This window comes from Silurus aristotelis, assembly GCF_946808225.1.
Source record: "Silurus aristotelis genome assembly, chromosome: 7".
Taxonomy (NCBI): domain Eukaryota; kingdom Metazoa; phylum Chordata; class Actinopteri; order Siluriformes; family Siluridae; genus Silurus; species Silurus aristotelis.
This window is the reverse complement of record NC_139580.1, coordinates 25,655,862-25,678,199: the sequence shown is the minus strand read 5'-3', so window position 1 is coordinate 25,678,199 and position 22,338 is coordinate 25,655,862. Positions and strand designations below refer to the sequence as shown.

Genomic DNA, 22,338 nt, shown 5'->3' with positions numbered 1-22,338 from the left:
TTAGAAAAGTTTTCCAGGCATTATTTTTTGTATCGGCATAGCACACACGACATTTATTCATTTGGCAGGTCCTTTTGTCCAAATTCGACTTGAGGAATGAAATTAGATTTATCATAAGATTGTAAGCGCTGATTTTTGAAACATCTCCATCCAGCTGCATCACACCGTCTTGGCATTGATGATTTTCCTGCAATTGCATACCTCGAATGGTGTTGAAAGTAAAAATGGAGTAAGGATGGCTATATCAATTGGTATCATTTTAATAAAATAATAATAAGGGGCAGGACTTGTGTGGACGTTGTTATGCAAAGAAATGGGAATTATCCAAGAAGTGTTAAATTGAAGGGAAATAAATCTTGTCTAAATGTGTATCTCATGCACTGAAGACACATGAAGGAAACTGTTGGCGGAGGAGGAAAACTTTTCTAGTCCTCTCCAGACACATTAGACCCGCTCCTCGCAGCTTTCTTCCGTTTTTCCATGTCATTTCCTGTAATAAAAAAAAAGATGGTGGTCAAAGCTGCAAGAAGCAGCTGACTGGGTAGAAAAGATGTGAGGAGCTAAAAGTTTGCCTCTCGATTAGACTAGTTTTATTGGGTGGAGCTGGTGGATGTGGGGGTCGTCGCGGCTGATGCACTGGAGGGGGAAGTGAAGAGCTCAGGACGGACTGCGCTCTGGTGCACAAGGTGAGTCCCGCACTAGCCCACACACTGTGGCCAATGAAAATGGCTTCCGAAAGCGCTAGGTAAGTCGCCAGTGGCCTTGCGCAGTGACTCGTGTCTTTATGTATTTTATTTAAAAAAAGAAAGGGGGCTAGCCGAGGAGAAACTTCTCCCTCTTCTTCTTCTCCAGCAGCGTTAGAGCTGGACGACCAGCCCCCCGGTGGTTTTCACTGCGCTCCTTCGGGACTTCGTGAACATCTTTGCTCGGGTTTGTTTGTGGTGCTAGCGTTCGTCCCCACTCGGCTTTTTGACTAGCACGTATGATTGACGGCTCCCTCCACCAATCAGATTCCAGCTTGCTTGCTTCTCCCCTCCCTCGAATGAAATACGTTGAACACTCGAGATAATTCGGGGCGCGCGCTCCGTGTCTGACTCCTATCTGTTTTGTCTGTCTGTCTCACCTGACACTACAAGGCACCTCAGGACCTGGTGTTCACCCAACTTCTGTCCAATAAAACCCCAAAGACAAGCCCAGCTTCGAAGCATAGACTGGATTCAGCTTCTGAATGATCCACACCAAAACATCTCAAGCATTTATTAAGCACATTTATTTATTTATATGTTTATTCCGTCTAGAAGCTTTAGATTATTACTGACCACATCACATAGTTGACCAGCTCTGTGCTCTTAGCTGCTCAAACCCAAGCCGGATGTTCTCACCAGCCGTTCGAAAGATGATCTTGGAAATAAAGAAAACCAACAATACACTCTTATTAATGTGTTTACTGATAATGCACTGATTCACCACTAACACAAAGGTGCCCGAATCTTTTCCTGATGAAAGGCTGTGGTGGCTGAATAATATCAAAAGAAAGAAAATCAGAAATAAAGTTATAATGTAAATCTAAAGGAACTACGTTCAGGATCCAGGGTTGTAGAGGAAGACTGAATTCACCAGAAATCTATACTTCTGCAACCTTTTTTTTATTTTTTAACTTCTACCTCATCTGCCATCATTGTCTTTTGAATCGCTAAGTTTCTTCCAATTTATACTTTTTTTTTTAACAATTTGAAATAAAATGTCTGCTTGGTTAAATAATATATTCAATACAATTTACAATGTAATACAATTTTTGATTATATTAAATGAATTGAGTAGTCAATTAAATTGTCACAAATTAAATTGATAAAATCACATTAATGGAAAATTAAATTCAATAGTTTACATTTTTAGACCACATTTGTGCATGTGTGTGTGTGTGTGTGTGTGTGTGTGTGTGTGTGTGTGTGTGTGTGTGTGTGTGTGTGTGTGTGTGTGTGTGTGGAGTCTGTCCTACTTATTTCAGCAGACTTTAACAGATGTCTTCATTGCTTCCATCCTTCATTCACTCCCTTTATGTGGAATTGTCAGGATTTTCTCCTTTTAAAGAAATTCTTGCAGCTGGACATAAAAAGCTAAAGAATCCATATCGCTAGCGTTAGCAAAAAAGCGGCGTAAGTAAAAAAAAACAATTCAAACACAAGATAATGCATTTTTTTTCTTTGCATTATACCAATAATATTTGGGTTATATATAAAATTAGTTGCCACGGTTATCATAAATCCTCATTTATGATTTCATAGCTGGATGGATGGATGGATGGATGGATGGATGGATGGATCGATGGTCTAACATCTATGACGTAATATAATTAGCATGGCATCTTCTCGAGTCATGGCTTGCCCTAAATAGCTCAGGGTTTGAGTTGTTTCCCATTAAAAAGTCATTTGTTGTCTCTTGATGTCTTGTTATATATATTGTTATTAAATTTTTTCTGACCAAGTTCAAGAATAATGATTAGAAGTTAAGAATATTGAAAGCCATTGCGAGTTCTGCCTTTTCTTTTTTTTTAGCCAGTAGTGTAAACATGCACCTTGTGTTAGCATTCGACTCTTAATTGTACAGCAGAGTGTTCAGATTTGCAGATGAGAGAGTCGGACTTAAAGATTAAAGCGCCGCTGCATCACAATCACTAGACATAAAAATTCCCAATGGTGCCAAAAGCCAATCAGGTGGCATTGTGGGTAATATAGAAAACCATTAACTAAAGTGAAAACGAGCGAAAGCGATCTTTTTTATTAAATAAAAAGAATGTTGCGGCAAAAACTTATATATATTCACAAATCAAATATTTATAAGCAAGAAGTCTGGTGTGGATTTCTCCATAAAACCGCTCTCCTGCCTTCTGAGTCAATGCACTCTCTCGTTTCCTAGGGTCACTAAACCCTTTAACACAAACTTAACAGACCATATGCTTACTATTAGAATGATATCCCCAAACAGTGATTTTAGCTTACATTGGCACTAATTTGAATCTTGCTTGTTATGGCTGTTCTATAAATATCTCTTGGATGCAATGCAGAATACTTTGGCAAATGTCATTTGGTACTGCAGGACTACTATCTTAGGACAACAGTTTGTTCTCTTTTTTTTTCTCTCACAGATCTTTTCCTGTTGCCGGTTGACCCTGTTTTTTTCTCTGCCTTTTTGCAAGTCGCTGTTATCTTGCCGTCGCGTAAACCTATAACTCGAGCAGCCCAATTAATTAATTAGCCCAATTTGATCGATTATGTGATAGTAGGGTATCTGCGAGAGTGAAAGAAAAGTTTATAGGACTGTGGTGAGACCTGTGATGTTGTACCGTTTAGAGACAGTGGCGTTCAGTAAAAGACAGGAGGTGGAGCTGGAGGTAGCAGAGCTGAAGATGTTGAGGTTTTTGTTGGGAGTGATGACGATGGACAGGATTAGAAATGAGTTTATTAGAGGGACAGCGCATGTAGGACGTTTTGGGGACAAGTTGAGGGAGGCGAGATTGAGATGGTTTGGACATGTGCAGAGGAGGGACATGGATTATATCAGTAGGAGAATGCTGAGGATGGAGCCACCAGAAAGGAGGAAAAGAGGAAGACCAAGGAGGAGGTTTATGGGTGTGGTGAGGGAAGACATGCAGGTAGTTGGTTTGAAAAAGGCAGATGTAGAGGACAGGGTATGGAGACAGATGATCCGCTGTGGCGCCCCCTAATGGGAGCAACCGAAAGAAGCAGAAGATCGATTTTATCAATTAGTTGTTGCAGCCCTACTTATCGAATAATCTGATAATTATCTAATTACTTTCGATCAAAAGAAAAAGCAAAATAATAGACGGTGACATAAAACTGACATTAACATAAAATCAGGACATGCTAACTTTTTTCTTCTTTTCACAGTTGTAGGATGTTTGCATGAAAATAGGCCAGGTTGTGGCCCTCCATCCAGCGTCAATCATGGCGGACGCCATCACCTTTCGCACTGAGCCATGTATGGAAACTGAGCCAGAATGCAGCACAGGGTAAATATTTGAATATACTTGGAAAGCCAACATAGCTTTGTTTCATTGTCATATTTTGTCTTCTCTTACCTAATGTATGCTACCTGCAGAACTTCATAAGTCTAGGGAACTGTGTGCGCTTCCCAACGTTCCCTATAAACATTAAAGTGAATAATCATTTTGTCTCTTAGGAAACTAATTTATTGAGTTTTCATAGCACTGAATGTTCTCAGACTACAAACTACCGAAGATGCTAAAATGCAGTAAATATCCTCCGTAATAATAATGACGATGATTGAATGCATTGCAATGTGTGATGTTTTAGCGGCATCGACGATGCGTCTTCGGAGGAGCCTAATGAGAAAAAAAAAGTCAACCATGAGCGCGGAGGGAATGCGGGACAACGGAACGCTGACCGCTGGTGTAGGTATTCAGTCGTTACACGAATTGTTATAAAGAAACAGTACACGTGATATAGTGACAGTCTAATGAAAGGTCCAATATTTCTTGCTAAATTGTGTTTTTTGTAGTCTGTGAAGAATGTAAGGAGTATTTCCTAGAGGAATGTCTAAACCACGGCCCCCCCGTATTTGTGCCTGATACGCCCACTGCGCTCGGAGTGCCTGATCGTGCAGCTCTCACTGTGCCTTCCGGGATCCAGATCGTTAGGGAAGGTCAGGACGTGGATGTGTGTTGCGTGGATGAGAATATCCCCAAGGGAGCGCTGTTCGGGCCGTACCAAGGCCAACTCTTGGGAGCACATGACAAACCTTCAGGAACTTACTCCTGGATGGTAGGAAGCATTCCAAATATCATCAAATTCCAACTTTTTGAGTCTGAACCATTAATTCTATTTAATCTGATCGGTTTCTTTAAGATTGTTGATGAGAACAACACCTACAAAACAATCGAAGGCTGTGATGTAACTATCGCAAATTGGATGAGGTAAACTTCAGTGGTCTTCTCTGACCAACATCGGTTATTTTTTGGGGTTTTTTTTTGTTCATTAATTGTTTTTATTTATTTTTTTTTTTTTTTTATTAGATACATCCGGATGTCTTCAGAGGAGGGTGAGAGAAATCTGAGTGCATTTCAGCATGATGGGCATATATACTTCCGTGTGTGTCGCAGACTGGCGGTCGGGGAAAGGCTTCGCGTGTCGTACAGCGACGAATATACAAAACGTCTACAGAGTATGTCCCAGGACTGTACCAACCGCAAGGTGGACACAGGTGAGCTGTCTCCTGCTGTCCCTGATTAAAAACATCATGTCCTGTCATATTATTCAGTGGAATTAGATGGATTAAGTGTGCAATACTAAGTGGGCGTTTGGGTTTGTTCTTAGACCAGACTTGGGGTCTGTAAAAGTACATCTCAAAACCTTTTAAAAAAAAACATACAAGAAAAAAAGACAGAAATAAAAACAAGATATTCATCATATATACAATACTAAATACTCTATAAAATACGGTATAATAATATAAAAATACTAAAAGGATCCCTGTCTGGTCTCAGCGGGAAGAGAATTCCATCATTTTGGAGCACAAGAAGAAAAAGCCGAAGATCACACCTGGGAGTGTAAAGGGTTCAAAGTTAACAGATAATGCAGACCCATACCATGTAGTTCCTTATAAGTACAAAACCATAAATTAAAATCAATCCAAAACCTGACCAGTGCTATGACAGTGCTATAAATGTATTTAGCTGTCGAGAATTTGCGCAGCAGAATTTTTATCTCTCTGCAATTTTCTTTTAAGTGGATTTAGAAACCCCAGACAACAACCGACTTTCAACTCTTTATCCTCTTAATCACTGCTCTCACTTCCTCCTTACTAATCCTATCCACTTCCTGCTTCACCATCTCCACCTTATCCAATCTTCTCTCTGCTCAAAATACTCCCTCCACTTTCTCAACACTCCTCACTAGTCAACACATTTCCATCTCCGTGCTTTATTGCTCGAACTTGCAGCACATCCTTCCCAGCTCGGTCCCTCTGCCTGGCTAATCGCAACAAATAATTTTCTCCTTCCTTACTGTTTAACTTCTCCTACAGCTCCTCATATGCCTTTTCCTTGGCTTTCGCCACATCCCTCTTCACCTGCTGCCGCATCTCCTTGTACTCCTGCCTACTTTTCTCATCACTCTGTCAATCCCAATTCTGTTTCTCCAACCTCTTTCTCCTTATGCTCTCCTGCACTTCCTCATTCCACCACCACGTCTATTTCTCTTCTTTTATATGTCCACACCAAGTACCTTTCCAGCTGCCTCCCTCATCACTTTTGTAGTAGTTGCCCAATCATCCAGCACCTCTTCACCACCACTGAGCCCCTGTCTGACCTCTTCCCTGAACCTCACACTACACTCTTCCTCCTTCAGTTTCCACCATCTTATTTTTTATTTGGTCTTCACTCTACTCCTCTTCTTCTTCACCTCCAAAACCATCCTACAGACCACCATCCGATGCTGTACCCTGCCAACACCTTACAGTCTTCAATCTCCTTCAGGTTGCATCTCCTACATAGAACATAGTCCACCTGTGTGCACCTTCCTCCACTCTTATACGTCACCCTATGATCCTCCTTCTTCCTAAAATAAGTGTTCACCACTGCCATTTCCATCCTTTTAGCAAAATCTACCACCATCTCCCCTTCCACATTCCTCTCCCTAAAGTCATACCTACTCATCACCCCTTTATCACCTACTGTGCTACTCATCTTATATTCAGTAGTGATGAACTAATTGGAAGCAGTATTTCCATCAATTCATTTGCACCCAAATGAAGTTATCTACATGCTACATGCACTTGATGGTTCTAGGAATTGTTACTTATAAGATTATTGTGTCTGTGCAACAATTTATGTTAGTTTTTCAGTCTAGTCTTTGCGACGCTCTTCGGAATAAAATTCACAACGATGGAGGCAGCGGAAAATCCATACCGTATATTTCCTGTCATTTACAAAATCACATCTTTAGACACGATGAATATATATTTTGTCAAATAAAAAAAAAATTTATAATTGATTAGATATTTTTGGCTTATTGTAACTATATAAAAGCCTATTTCAGGGTATTTATGTATAAAAGTGTACTTTAAGAAAATGCAACAACCACATGGAGTTTAACTATCGTTCATTTTGACATTTCAAAGCTCATAGTGGCTGCTTGTGACTTGAGTATAAGAAAATGAAGCCAATTGTGTAAATCAGCATTTTTATTATTTTTTATAATAATGGCGAGTTGTCAACCATGCTTAAAAAAATCTATATAAAACATAATACAACAGTACAAAATATAGAAGATTTTAGTGTAACCCCTTAGCCTTCAGCGACCGCACCAGCGCGACGGATATCCCATTGTTCGGAGTTGTTAATGTTTAGCAATAGATAAAATAAAAAGAGTGACCATGACTAACTATACATCATTCTAAAGCTCTAAGCCTCAAGCAGCAATTTTAGTTCACAGTTTTACAATAAAAAATGTATAACGAATGTATTTGCTGAATTTGTGTAAGCAGTACACAACAACATGCATTAAAAAAATGCACTACTTACACAATTATTGTAATAACGAGTCACAAACACATCCACTGCTGCTAATCCCGGTTTAATAGGAAAGATAAGGGTCCAGTGAACAACATGCCGTAAAGCATTTTTGCTCCAACCAAACAATAGTGTTGTAATTCAGATGGTTATTCTTTTGTTTACGTCACAAAACTTCGATTGGTGTATTGTGTAAACAAAATGATTGATGGAAAATTGTAGCCAATAAATGCAGGATTCTAACAATATATGGGAGGATTTTTTTTTTCCCCCCACGTGGGTGAGTTCTTAGTTTTATTACTCTTTAGAATCTCTTAGTGGTCAAAGAGAGGAACACGTGCACTGTGACTCCACAGGAAGTGGATGCAGCTATCAGTTCACAAACAGCTGTTTCCAGCTCGTGCTAACTGGACTTTGTTTACAAAAAAAAAAAAGAAAGAAAGAAAGAAAAATTGACAGTCAAAAAAGTGAATTTATCTGAGATTTGCACAAAGCAGCGATTGGAAAATATTTTTGTGGGAGGAGTAACAACAGCGACTTGGAGATCTGCATGGGGATGGAAAATTTGAGCCTATTTTACATCTGTAAGTTACAATATATCTCCCTTTACTGTTTTATATGATGTTATACGTTTTATTGCCTCTTTGTTTTTATAAGAAAAATGCTTGGTATGGTGTGTGTGTGTGTGTGTGTGTGTGTGTGTGTGTGTGTGTGTGTGTGTGTGTGTATTGTTGGGATTGGAATGGCTAGACATCAATATGAATGGCCATGACTGTAAAACAATAGCTTGTCTGGCAACCTGGCCATCAATATGAATGCCAACTCAATATCAATAGCAGACTGTATGAATAGAGTATGAATGTCCACCTGAGTCTAGCAGATGTCTCTCAAATAGGGGGAGGGGGAAAAGGATCAGACAAAGTCTCAGATAATTGTTTGTAGGCATTTCATTTGTCATGAAAATCTTTTTTATTTTATTTTATTTGAAATATAAACTCATGAGACATGTGGCTTTCAACCCAGTACTTTTCTGGATTGCTCGAGGACTAATTTCATGTATTTCTATATGAAATTGAAATAATGTTCAATGCAGGAAATGTATATCCATGGCACTTCATCATCTATAACGTAATATCTTTTTGAGCAATTTCGACTTTAAATAATTGACAGTAAAGCTCTGTCTTCTTTCCAACGATATCTAAATTATGTATGTACCACATATTTCTCAGGAACTGTTAACATTTGAATTTAGGTAGGACATTTTCAGCTGTGAGTCCCAAAATTTGGGCTGGTTGGGGCAGGGAGGGGCGAACCAGACATAGTCTCAGATAAATGTTTGTAGGAATCGCATTTTTCATGATATCTTCATTCAATTTAAAATATAAATTCCTGAGAATTCATGTGGCTTTTACCCCGTACTTTTCTAGATTGTGTGAGATATCTAAATTGTGTATGTAGCCCACTTTTTTCAGGAACTGTTAACATTTTAAAGGCATTTTCAGCTGTGAGATCAAAAAGCTGTCTCAAAGGCTAACAGGTTAAAAACAACCCTTAGCCCTCGCCTGGATGCCTGCTATGATTGTAATAACGAGTCACAAACGCATCCACTGCTTTTGTTTGGAAAGATAAGGGTCCACTGAACCATATGCCGCAAAGCATTTGTGGTCCAACGAAACAATAGTGTTGTTAAAAACAATAGGATAACCATCTAAATTACGTCACAGTACTTTGGGAAAAAGTATTGTTTGTATCTTGTTTTGGAATAACTTTTGCATAAAAAAAACACATCTTGGTGGCAAAAAACCCAAAGAAATATAGAGTGTAGAATGTAGTATTAAAAAAACATTGGACCACCCAAAAAGTCAGAATCTTGTCGGAATCTTGACCCAAAACCACCACACTCCCTGCAGGTGTGGTGACGTTTTGTTACGCACCACCTATCATTTCAAATCTTTCATTTCCAGCCAGTAGCGTTAAGGAAACAGAATAATTGATGGAAAATGTAGCCAATGAGTGCAGGATTCTAGCAATATAAGGGAGGGTATTATTTCCCACGTGGGTTTTTTTTTTATTACTGTTTAGAAGCTCTTAGTGGTCAAAGAGCGAATCACATGCATTGTGAAGCACCTGTCAGGAAGATCTCTCAGTTCTGCACAAACGGTTGTTTTAATCTATTGCTAACTGGGCTTTGATTGCAATAAAAAAAAGAAAAATGGATAGTCAAAAACGTTGTTTTTTTGGAGATTGCATGAAGCAGCAATGAGGAAAATATTCTTGCGGGGAGTGATGACAGCAACCTGGTGATCTGCACGTAAATGGAAAATCTGAGCCTATTTTATATCTGTGAGTTGTAATAATATTTCTCCCTTTACAGTTTTATATGATTTGTACATTTGTTTCAATAGAGGAATGCTTGAAAAGTGTGTGTGTGTGTGTGTGTGTGTGTGTGTGTGTGTGTGTGTGTGTGTGTGTGTGTGTGTGTGTGTGTGTGTGTGTTGTTGGGCACACTCCTGTCCATTTGAATATCTGGCCATTAATATGAATGCAGTCTGTATGAATGACAATGATTGCAAAACAATAGCTTGTCTGGCAACCTGCCAACAATATGAATGCAGTCTGTATGAATAGCCAAACCTCTATAACAATTTTCTGAACAACCATCCATTAATATGAAATGCATAATCTCAAATAAATGTTTGTAGGAATCAAATTTTTTCATGATACTGTCATAAAATTAGAAATATAAACTCATGAGACGTGGCTTTCAACCCATTGCTTTTTATGGATTGCTCCAGGACTGGATTCATGTATTTATATATTAAATCAAAATAATGTTCAACGCAGAACATTTATATTCAAGGCACTTAAGTGTCTATAACTTGTCTTTTTGGTCTAATTTAAAACAACAACAGTAAACAGTGAACGCACACCATTCACCTTCACTGTTGTTTTCTGTAAAGCTGCTTTGAGACAATGTCTGTTGTGAAAAGCGCTATACAAATAAACTTGACTTGACTTGACTTGACTAAACTATTGGCAGTTGTGGTTTCCAGTATTTGCAGTATTTACTGGCAGTATACTGTAAAATTACAGTGTTACTGTTATTGAAACTGTTATTAAAATTGACTGCATAATACTGTTTTTGTTAGCTACAGCATTCAATTGTTATTTAGCAGCATATAGCTGTTAAAATAGTTTAGGAAAAACAAACATACAAAAATAAAGAGTACAATAATATAGAAATATTATAGCAATAGTGAAATGACTTAACTGTCCAAAAAATACAAATCTAATCTTAAATCAGGCTTCAGCAAACACCAGCCCCAAAATAGTTTCTCTAAAACCAATTACTTGGAATTAGTAAATAAATTGAACTCTCAAACCATGACTTAAAAAACAGTCTGTAAGAAACAAATCAGTATTTAAATAATAAATAAATGAATAAACACTTCATATTTCTGAAAAACAATGGGATCAGTGGGAAAGTGCTGCATTTTAAATTAAGTGCTACTTATAGCCCATAAGTCTTTTTGAAAAGACTGGGACTGACTGTTACAGTCTTCTTCTGCATGGTTTTTCCAGGTTTTTAGATGCCACTTTTTTCCCCCAGCTATGGTCCCCCTTTCTGGATTTATCCTAACAAAGCATTTGAAAAATAAGAGTGAGAGATTATATAAATAATGAAATAAGATTTTCAGGGAACAATGATTCAAAATTGTATCATTTTGATTATCAAAAGTTTAATTTCTTTGTATAATTTCTAAAGACTCTGAATAATAATAATAATAATAATAATAATAATAATAAAAAAACATCTGCAATAACAAATGTTTTTATGATCTGTAAGAGATATCAAGTTAAACAGCAGAGGCTGACTGAATGTCTACAGGCATAAACCACCATGTTACTGTACCTGAATTGTATCTGTCCTTGATTTCCTAATATGCAAAGAACAGGGTCTGTTGCTCGATTCTCCATCAGTAGAGACCGACAACATATTTAGAAGAGTATAGCAGTGGTGATGAGCTCCCAGATGATGAGGAAAGTGTGTGCTGCACTGGAGCCGCAAATAGTTTCGGGCTCTGTACTGTACAAAAATATTGAACAGGCAGTTAAAATCAAAATTATTTTAACAAACACTTGATGTATACTGAAAATAATCTATACAATTCCATACATTGTTACAAAGACCTTTATTTATATATATGTAGGCATACAAAATGGCCACATAGTGTAATATCTTTTATATAAATCTAAAGAGATTTACATCTAAAACTAGTGACATTGTTCACATTATTACTGCAGTGAGCAAAAAGCAAACATATTTTAACTGAAATTGAGTAAAACTTTGTTCTTGCTTTTGTGAATAAATGTAGATGAGATGTAAGATTATAATTACTCATTTTATAGTTTGTCACTGATGTCTTTTTGTTGAACAAACTGAAGGCCATCCTTCGATTTCCATCCAGAGTCTTCAAGTCTGTCGATGAAAAGCTGCTCATCATTTTTCTCAGTTCTCCCAAAAAGGAGGACATTGCACTAAATTGAGAAGAAAGAATGATGAACTATTACAGACACTATTATCAAACACTGTGTAATTTGACAAGGGATAATAATCCAGAAGGTGAGTCTAATTAACAAAAGAGTAGGATCCATTCATTGATGTCCAGGTGTGAACACCCACATCGTGGATACTGCAAGTTTAGATAAGTCAATTGAGCCTCCTATTTTTTTCTTTATGTTTTCTAGTCATGTTTTATATATAAAAAAAAATAATACATTCAGGTAAAAAGAATTTTTGGCATGTTACAAAACAACATGGCATTCCAAGGAAAGTGTAGTGCAACGTGTGGTCCCTGTCTTGCATTCTTTATGGCGTCTGTACACGTGAGATTTCAAACTTGCATGTTTTCAAACGTCCTATTACAGATATATATATATATATATATATATATATATATATATATATATATATATATATATATATATATATATATATATATGCAACAACAAAATACAATATTTGAGACATTGCTTTGTAGCTATATATGTTCTTATGTCACATAGGTCACAACAAACAATCACAACAAACAACAGCTATTTAACTGTTAGAATTATTCAGAAAAAGCTAATCTAAAGAGATGAGTTTTAAGGAATGATTTAAAAGTGGTCAGACAGTCACTTTCTTATATTGATTGTGGAAGAGAATTCCAAAGATAAGGACAGTTCTAAACCAATTGAAGTTTATGAAGAAGTTTGTGAAGTAACCCAAACAGAAGTGTTGCAATAATCAATGTGCGATGTAACTAGAGCATGTACAAGAAAAGCTGTGGAATTGGATGTGAGGAACGGATGAAGACGGCTAATGTTTCCTAGATGGAAGTACCTGAATAACATGCTTTTCAAAAGACATGCCATCAAGGATGACACCCAGACTCCTAACCTGAGAAGATGAGGAGATTATACAGTTATCAGTAGAGAAAGGATTGAATTTTGACCAATTAGGCCTAGTACCAACCAGAAGAACCACTGTTTTGTCAATATTCATTTTAAGATCATTTGCACGAGAACCAAGATTTAATCTCATCTAAACAATTCAAAAGAGAGGAGGAAAGAAGAGTACAATCTGGCTTGAAGGACAAATAAAGCTGGGTGTCATCCATGTAGCAATGAAAATTAATGCCATATTTCCTAAAAAAAAATATAACCAAGAGGATATAAGAAAATGCTAAATAAAATAGGGCCTAAAACAGAGCCTTGATGATTACCAGCGGTAACAGATGAGGAATATGATCTGAAATATTAAAGTTGGAAAAATTAAGTGATTTATTAATCAGTTTATTAAATTAATCTCAGAGAGATAGGGTCTAAACCAGCTAAAAGGGACACCAGTAATATTTATAGAAAGTAATCTAAAAGAACTTGATGAAAAATTGTATCAAAGGCCACACTTAGACTGAATAAGATAAATATGGTCCATATTTTCTTTCTTTTTTTTTTTTTTTTTTTTAAAAAACACGTATTGCTACAAATCTGGTATGATGATAGTTGGCCTGGTTTGTAAAAGAGAAATGCTTGAAAACTGTGTGTGTGTGTGTGTGTGTGTGTGTGTGTGTGTGTGTGTGTGTGTGTGTGTGTGTGTGTGTGTGTGTGTGTGTGTGTGTTGGGCACAGTCCTGTCTATTTGAATGGCCGGCCATCAATATGAATCCAGTTTGTATGAGGGGCCATGACTGTATAACAAAAGCTTGTCTGTCTGGCTACCTGGCCATCAGTATGCATGCAGTCTGTATGAATGGCCATGATTGTAAAACAATAGCTTGTCTGGATCCCTGTCCATCAATATGAATGCAGTCTGTATGAATAGCAAAATAGCCAAACCTCTATAACAATTGTCTGAAAGACCAGTTATCAATATGAATGCAGTCTGTATGAATGGCCACCTGAGTCTAACAGGTGGCTCTCAAACGGGGGGAGGAAGAAAAGGACCAGACATTTAAATGCTCAGATAAATGTTTGTAGGCATGAAATCAGTCCTGAAGCCATCCAGAAAATAATGGGTTGAAAGCCATATGTGTCATGAGTTTATATTTCATTTATTTATATTTCAATATCATTTTCTGAAGATATCATGAAAAATGAGATACCTAGAAACATTTATCTGAGACTATTTCTGGTCCTCTTCCTCCCACCCAAATTTTGGGACCTGACCTGACAGTTCCTATCAACAGTATGCTACAAACGCAATTTAAGTATCTTTGGAAAGAAGACACTTTGGGTCTTACAACCCATCATCCAGAGTTGATATTGCTCAAAAAGATAATGTTATAGACACTGAAGTGCCTTGAATATAAATTTCCTACATTGAAGATTTTATAATTTTTTTTTTTTAAATACATTAAATTAGTCCATTGTGTCTCATGAGCCATAGGTATCATGAGTGTATATTTCAGATTTTATGAAAAAATGAGATTCCTACAAACATTTACCGAAGACTCTGTCTGGTCCTTTTCTCCCTCCCGTTTTTTTTTAGCGCAACCTGAGTCTTAACTCAGACAAGCCAGACAAGCTATTGTTTTACAATCATGACTATTCATACAGACTGCATACTATTCATACTAACAGCTGGCCAGTCAAATGGACAAGAGTGTGCCCAACAATACACACACACACACACACACACACACACACACACACACACACACACACACTCTCTTTTCAAGAATTTCTTTTATAAAAACAGACAAACTGTATAAAGGGGGCAAAAAGGATACTAAACCATTTACGATAATGAAGAAATACAGTTTTTGCTAATGTTTCACCTTCATCACTGTGGTACCTCCATAACTCAAGCTCAGCTTTGCATAAATTGCAGGTTACAGTGTTCTTTGTTGAGTTTGATATAAAAGGCTCCCATGCCGCCATTTCACAAGCAGCGGTGTTCTCTTGTCCTCCTGCTAAACCATAACTCGAGCAGCCCAACTAATCGATAACGGCCTTCGTTGACAACAAATTTCATTATAGATTATCATCGATTTTATCGATTAGTTGTTGCAGCCCTAATTTTAACTTAACTGCCGTAGCTATACGATCAAAAATCCAATTGGTCCCGCTTTCGATTTCATAAAATCGTCGGGGGTTGATGTGCATTTTCTCAATAACGATGAAAGCCTGTTACATTGTCAACAGTCAAGTGCTACGGTGTAGCAAACTCAACTGGTTCTGCACTGGAAGAAAGAGAGACAGGCAAAAGTTCACCAAGCAGAGCTTTCTTTATTTACTTTCGTTTTTACCTCTAGGCTTTCCTTTCCAGTACTCAGGCGGGGGATCACCCACACATTCGCAGTTCAGGACGCCTCTATGTCTTGGCGTCCTCTTCATTGGCGCACAAATTGGTCGTAGTGGCAGTTTTTAAATCGTGTAAGAAGTAGACTTATGCAGAGTTGTTTTCAACTAATGACAGAAATGTGCATTTACTTGTATATATTTTATTTGTAATTAATTATATTGCATAATAGAGTTGGTTCAAAATAAAGGTACTACCTGGTCATTTTAAGCCATTTTATAGTTACAAATTTCACATAATGCGGTCTCTCTCTCTCTCTCTCTCTCTCTCTCTCTCTCTCTCTCTCTTTTCTGACTTTGGGTCTCTTTCCAATTTGCATACATGTCAATGCAGTTGCAAATAATAAACCAAACCATTCGTTGAGTATATGTTTATGTATGTGGCAGTGGGCACGTGGACAAACGCTGGTTCATGAGTGGAGGGCGGCGCATACCTGATACGTTTGCCTAATGTGTAAAACATAAAATATTTTTTCAATTTTTGTCATATCGCTATTGCCATGGTAAGATCAAAAAATTGTAAATCGAACCCTCATATCTCGAAGACCATCTGTATTAACATAAGTGAATATAAAATATTAAATAAAGCAACTCGCAATACATCTTCGTAAATATCATTTATTTTTTTTTTAATTTTACCATCAGTAAAGTGAGCATTATATTTAACTGAGCTTTTGTCAACAATAAAAATATCACAGAGGAAATGTTCCTGGCTGTTTATCTGCAACGATCAACAGGTAAGTAAATTGGGTTTTGTTCATCACTATTGCCTGATGTGTTTATAAGTATTCATGTTTCCTGTACCTACACTAAGCTTTGTGCGTTTTTTTTTTTCCCAGGGCACAATTCCGAAGACACTACCCAACACCAGGAAGAAGCTAAAGGCCCACTTCTACGCTCGACATTACACGGAAGAAGAAGCCTCATAAAGCACGGTAGTGATGAGGCAGATAGCCAGCCTCAAGTGAAGAAGAAAAAAATCGATCTCATCTTCAAAGACGTTGTAGAGGCGTCCCTAGAAGCAAGCCAACGTCAGAACAATCCACTGAACAGCACTTTGTCATTATCAAGACCTAGAATGCAGGTCAGCAATGTCTTCAGCCAACCTGGAAACTATTCACCAAATGTAGTGGAGACAATCATGAGCCAGACTGAGAGAAAAGTGCCTCTTGTGTCCTGTGGATTTGTGCCTGTGAAGCAGCTCGAGAGCAGTCTTGAAAGATATGTCAAAGTAGAGGACACACAAGAAGAGCCTACGACGATTAGCGAAGGCCCATCGACGTCTTTTTGCCCAAACTGCGTCAGACTGAAGAGACGTATACGTGAACTGGAAGCAGAGCTTCTTCACTTTAAACAGCAAGAGCAGACCGAGACCTTGGGCTTGCATTCATCTGAATCCTTGCCAAGCGATGAAATGAGAGGTAGGTTTACAAATGGGTGCCAACTCAGCCGTGGAATTGTCATGCTGTATTGGAACACTGCTGCTAATTCAATTATATACAATGTCCATATGCTGAGACTGTACCTGAACAGCAAATGTTGTCTTTTCTATGTCGCTGTAAACTTAATAGATTTATTAAATATGTGGGGAAAAAAAAAAAACATTGTCTGCTTGTTTGATGTCTGATTATAAGCTATTAATAAGAATAAGAACATTTAAATGTGAAGATATTTAATGTTAAGTGAGGTCAAACAAATACAATTAGTCTGCAATGCAAAGTTTTCTGTGTACGACATCATGCAAGTGTTCTAGATGATCATTCGGACTTCCTATTTCTGAGAGATGTGTCATAGAGTGGCATTGCAATGAAATCACACTTCTGAATTCTCTTGCAGTGGTAGAGTCTATGACACCCATTCCTGCCAGCATGGAGGAAGATGACCAGGACGTCGACTCTGCAGACGAATCCATAACAGCTGACATGATAGTGGCCACCGACGATGCCTCGAAACTGTCCGTCAGCCCCGGCCGGCGAATCCGGCGCTTTAAACAAGAATGGCTAAAGAAATTCTGGTTCTTGCGATATTCTCCGACGCTGAACGAGATGTGGTGCCACGTGTGCCGGCAGTACACCGTACAGTCGTCAAGGACTTCGGCGTTCATCATCGGGTCGAAGCAGTTCAAAATCCACACCATCAAGCTCCACAGCCAGAGCAACCTCCATAAGAAATGTCTGCAGTTGTACAAGCTACGCATGCATCCTGAGAAGACGGAAGAGATGTGTCGGAACATGATGACTCTATTCAACGCCGCTTACCATCTTGCTTTCGAGGGACGGCCTTATTCGGACATCCGGCCCTTAGCCGAGCTGTTAAAAAAGTGTGAACTCAAAGTCGTCGATCAGTACATGAACGAGAGCGACTGCCAGATTCTCATTCACCACATTTCCCGAGCGTTCAAAGAGGACTTGGTCGAGAAGATCCGTCTCTCACCTTTTCTCGGAGTCATCATGGATGGGCAGAATGATGATTTGCTAGCAGACACTGTTGCGGTATATGTGCAGTTCATCACCACAGAGGGTCCGCCTGCTACTGAATTTGTGTCCTTACAGAGACTGAGTGGTATTAGTGTAGATGGATACCTTCAAGCTATTGACCGTGCATTTGGTGTCCTAGGTCTCTCTCTACAGGACATGCTCGTGGTTGGATTGGGAATCGATGGTTCCAACATCTCTTCTAGCCTTCGGTCAAACCTCTATGTATCCATAAGGAAGACTTTTCCTTTTGTATTGTGCCTGCCAGTAATGATTCACCGTCCCCATCTAGAGATACTGGATTCCATTTGTGGGAAGGAGCTCTCATGTTTGGACGACTTGGAGAACAATTTAAAGCATTTGTTGAGTTTCTATCGATACTCCCCTCGCATGATGACTGAACTGAGGTCGAGTGCACCGACTCTCTCTGAGGAGACGGAGTTTCTTGGGGACATACGAGCAGTTCGGTGGATCATAGGTGAGCCAAATGTCCTAAATGCTCTCATCAAGGACTATCTCGAAGTGGTGACACACCTCAAAAGCATCAGCGGTCAGACCCAGAGGGGGGATGCAGCCGCCATTGCGCTTTCTCTCTTGCAGTTCCTTATGGATTACCAGTCTGTGAAGCTTATCTATTTTCTTTTGGATATCATCGCTATTCTGTCACGTCTTGCCTTCAACTTTCAGGGAGATTATCTACTAGTTTCTCAAGTAGATACCAAGATTGTGGAAGCCATTCATGAGATCGGTCAGCTGGTCGATTCTCCCGGGGAGTACCTCCAAGAGTTTGAGGACAACTTCCGTGAGAGCTTCAATGGAGTGGACCTCAAGAATCTCCGGGTGGCTGAATCGAAGTTCCAGTCGATTCGGGAGAAAATCTGTCAAAAGACCCAGGGAATTCTGGCCCAGCGCATTGATCAGCACAGCCATTCTGTCGTGCAGGCTTGCAAGGTGCTCGACTTGTCATCGTGGCCCCGCAATAGGGACGACCTCCAAACCTATGGTGAGGAAGAGGTCCTTCTCATCTTCGATCATCTTGAGACAATTCCCTTGTCAGGTCGGGAGCACTCGCATGAGCGAGTGGATTTTCGCGGAAGCCTGATAAGAGAGTGGAGGGATCTCAAGGCGGACTATTTTAGCATGAACGGCTTTAAGGAAGTGATGAGTCATGTTTGCAAATATAAGCAGCGTTTTCCTTTGCTCAACCAAATCCTGCAGTTGTTGAAAGTCTTGCCAACATCGACTGTCTGCTGTGACAAAGGACGAGAGTCTTTGCACAAAATAAGAAGGAATAACCACTCCAGACTTACTCTGGAACAGATGAATGACCTGCTCACGTTGGCTGTCAATGGACCACCTATTGCCAACTTTGACGGCAAGAGGCCACTTGACAGCTGGTTCGAGGAGAAGTCGGGGAATAGTTACACACTTTCTGCAGAAGTGTTGAGCAGACTGTCCAACACTGAACAAAAACCTGTGCTGCACTCCATGGATGTGAATTCAGAGTTTTACCCTGGTATTTGATTAAAACCTGCATTTCAGCCAATAATAGTCCAAAAAGCCATCTCAGTGGGCGTGAACTGATCGGGGGCCGTTATGTGATTGGCCAATATGAATGCGGTTGGCTCTGCTGCTACAACGGTCTGGTCAGAAAATCCTTATAAGTACAACTCGCCTTAGCAGGGCTTTGGCACTTACACCCTTATTCTGGAATGTGTCATTATTTTTATGTGATGTTCCAAAGAAAAAGAAAAAAGCACTTCTTGTTAGGTTGAATTTAAATAATAGATGAAATCTATCTGGAAAAAAAAAAAACCCAGATATTCCATTTTGTGGACTTTTTTCATTTTTTTTTTTTTTATTATTTCACTTATTATCTTTAGTGTGTCCAGTATTTGCTTGAATATGCACAGTTATGCCTGAGTTGTTCGTGTACCTGAGAGCCAATTTGACTATTTGTCTATAAACTCTACGGTTTGATTTTCTTCATCGTATGAGAATTATGTACACTTTTATTAATGCCATGTTTAAATGCTGCTTATCATCGAATAGAAATCGAGTAGAAACAGATTCTGTGACTTTCTCTCTCTTTTAACCGAAACCGATTGAATAGCATTTTTTTTTTTTAACAACAACTAATCATTTTGTTTTCTTTTTTTGCTTCAGACTTTTAAAAAGAATTCTCTGCAACGCATTAACGAATTGTAGCTCTGCATGACGCAGTTTTTTTGCCAATGGTTCAACGGTTTGGCATGCAATATGCAAGATGTTCATGCCTTATACACATTTTACTCAGAATTTACTGTTTTTGTCATATTCCTCTTTTTCCCCTATGTTTTATACTCTTATACCTTCTGCCAATAACAGAAAGTCCAGGACATTTCAACTTTGGGAACGAACTGACTTTTAAAAGTGAAAGAACAACGATTCTGAGAACATGGTATTGCGTTGACACTCTTCTATCATTTTACAATCACATGCTTTTTAAATGATTATTTACCACTATATATTATTCTCAACATGTGCAATGTACTATTAATCACACATTTATTGTCAGTTTTTGGATACTGAAGAGACACTTTTATCCTTTAGTAAAGAATACTATGTATTTCAAATACCTAAACATGATAAAGAATTTTTTTTATAATTTTTTGGTTTTGTTTTGAATGATTGCAGGTGAACTTATAAGCATTTTTATAGACAAAAAAAGAAATGAATGGAATTAGCAATGCTGCTTTTTTTTTTAAGTTTTAATCACCAAAGTTTCTACTGAAATAATGAGTATGCGTATAGAATTGTACCGTTTTTGCAATTATTTTATTGTTCGATGAATTGTCCTCCTATATATCGCATTTTAAAGGGCACATAAAATGGAGAATATGGCCTTATGCAGTATACGTTGTTGGAATTTGTCTCAAATTTGATACAGTAATATTGCATGTTATCTGCACACCTAGATTGATTTTTCTTTTTTCTTTTTTTTTTTAAGAATTTGTATGCAAGTATCGATAATCTTTAGTTGTTATTTTGTAATATTTTACACAATTATAGATCCTGGCATGTGTTGTTCTAGAAATAGCTTCAGAAAGGTTTTTTCCACACGTATTTTTTTTTTTTCCAGAAATAAATATTCAATATGTTTTATGAATAAGTTTATACTTCCAGCAATGTGTATTAGCTACATACGTTTTCTTTTCTTCATCTAAATGATTTATTTTTGATATATTTTAATGCCATAGCATTCCTTGATTTTTAGTTGAGGTCCAATTCAACGGTGTACTGCTTTTCTACAGAATAATACCGCAGTGTGTGTTTTTTTTCGGCTTGTTTATGAATGTACAGACTGTTACCTCAGATGTGCAGTGAAAAAATAGATCATTTTGGTACCTAGCTGTATCAGCCAAATGCAATGTTGTGGCGTTTTTTTTTTGTACTTTTTTTTTTCACGATGGTTCACGACAACCATCACTGCACACGTCTTCCATGATTGGAGAATGATTGAGCTGGGGTTAGGGTTGGATGTGGATTAATCTTCTCTTTCTTTTTTCTTTTCAGCACTATGACACGCATTTTGCTCAACCTTTATTTAGCATAATGCTTGTTGAAACTATTCGGGTTTTTTTTTTTTTAGATCATCAAAGAAAATTTATACTGTACGATTCGAATATTTTAAGGTGTTCATGATATTTTGTACTGATAACAGCCCCAATGCTGTTGGTGTTTTTGTTGGATATTTTGTTTGGATCTGTAAAAAAAAAAAAAAGAAAAAAAAGAACAAATCGTTTGGGATTTTTGCGTTCATGATGACATGATGATTGGTTGTTGTTTGTTCTTTTCTTCTTCTTTTCATTTTTACTTTAATGAAATCAAGTTGTGTTATGAAATATAAACCTTTACACAGCTCTATACATCACGGATTTGGGATTTTGCATGAATACATTGTAACACTGGAAATACACAACTATAACGTATATGTGAACTTAAGGGGTAAGTTGCATATATACAGTATGCGTGAGATTATGTACTATATATGTGTTCACTCGAAATGCAAGCTTAATAATATATAATTCCACATATAACAATTTAATAAAAAGTTGTTTTGTATTTTAGATGCCTTTGTTTTGGTTTTAATTTTCTTTGCTGGCATGGAGACGAATGACATCATTGTTATCTGTATCAGCTGTGTAGATCAGCGGGAAAACACTTCCTAAATTATACAAACAAACTGTTCAATCATTTTTTTCCCTAGAAGTATTTCTAGGGGAAAATAACATTTTATAGACAAAGTTTAAAAAAATTTATAAGGAGCTTGAGAGAACTAAGGACGGCAAAAATATTCTGGCTGGTTTACTTAATTTGACCAAAAATTGGTTATTTATTTACATGGGTTGTGGTGGAAGATCTTGAGAGGCCTGTAATAGAGCTCTGACCTCGACCCTAGTGAACACCTTTGAGTCGAATTGGAACTTTG

General features: G+C 37.9%; 1 protein-coding gene across 3 annotated transcripts; it reads left to right on the top strand.

Annotated features, from left to right (window-relative positions):
* The first annotated feature begins 437 nt into the window (after positions 1 to 437).
* prdm11 (PR domain containing 11) lies at positions 438 to 21,976 on the top strand. 3 transcript variants are annotated; one of them, XM_083545723.1, is made up of 9 exons: positions 473 to 1,945; positions 1,990 to 2,344; positions 2,400 to 4,030; positions 4,335 to 4,432; positions 4,540 to 4,802; positions 4,887 to 4,954; positions 5,054 to 5,241; positions 16,233 to 16,814; positions 17,230 to 21,976. In XM_083545723.1, the coding sequence occupies exons 3-9, from the start codon at positions 3,924 to 3,926 to the stop codon at positions 19,389 to 19,391; spliced, it is 3,468 nt and encodes a 1,155-aa protein (XP_083401849.1). In that variant the 5' UTR covers positions 473 to 1,945; positions 1,990 to 2,344; positions 2,400 to 3,923; the 3' UTR covers positions 19,392 to 21,976. The 3 variants fall into 3 exon arrangements, with proteins under 3 accessions (XP_083401850.1, XP_083401849.1, XP_083401851.1); XM_083545724.1 differs by lacking the exon at positions 1,990 to 2,344 and having other exon boundaries at positions 438 to 686; positions 3,909 to 4,030; XM_083545725.1 differs by lacking the exons at positions 1,990 to 2,344; positions 16,233 to 16,814 and having other exon boundaries at positions 481 to 686; positions 3,909 to 4,030.
* Positions 21,977 to 22,338: the final 362 nt, after the last annotated feature.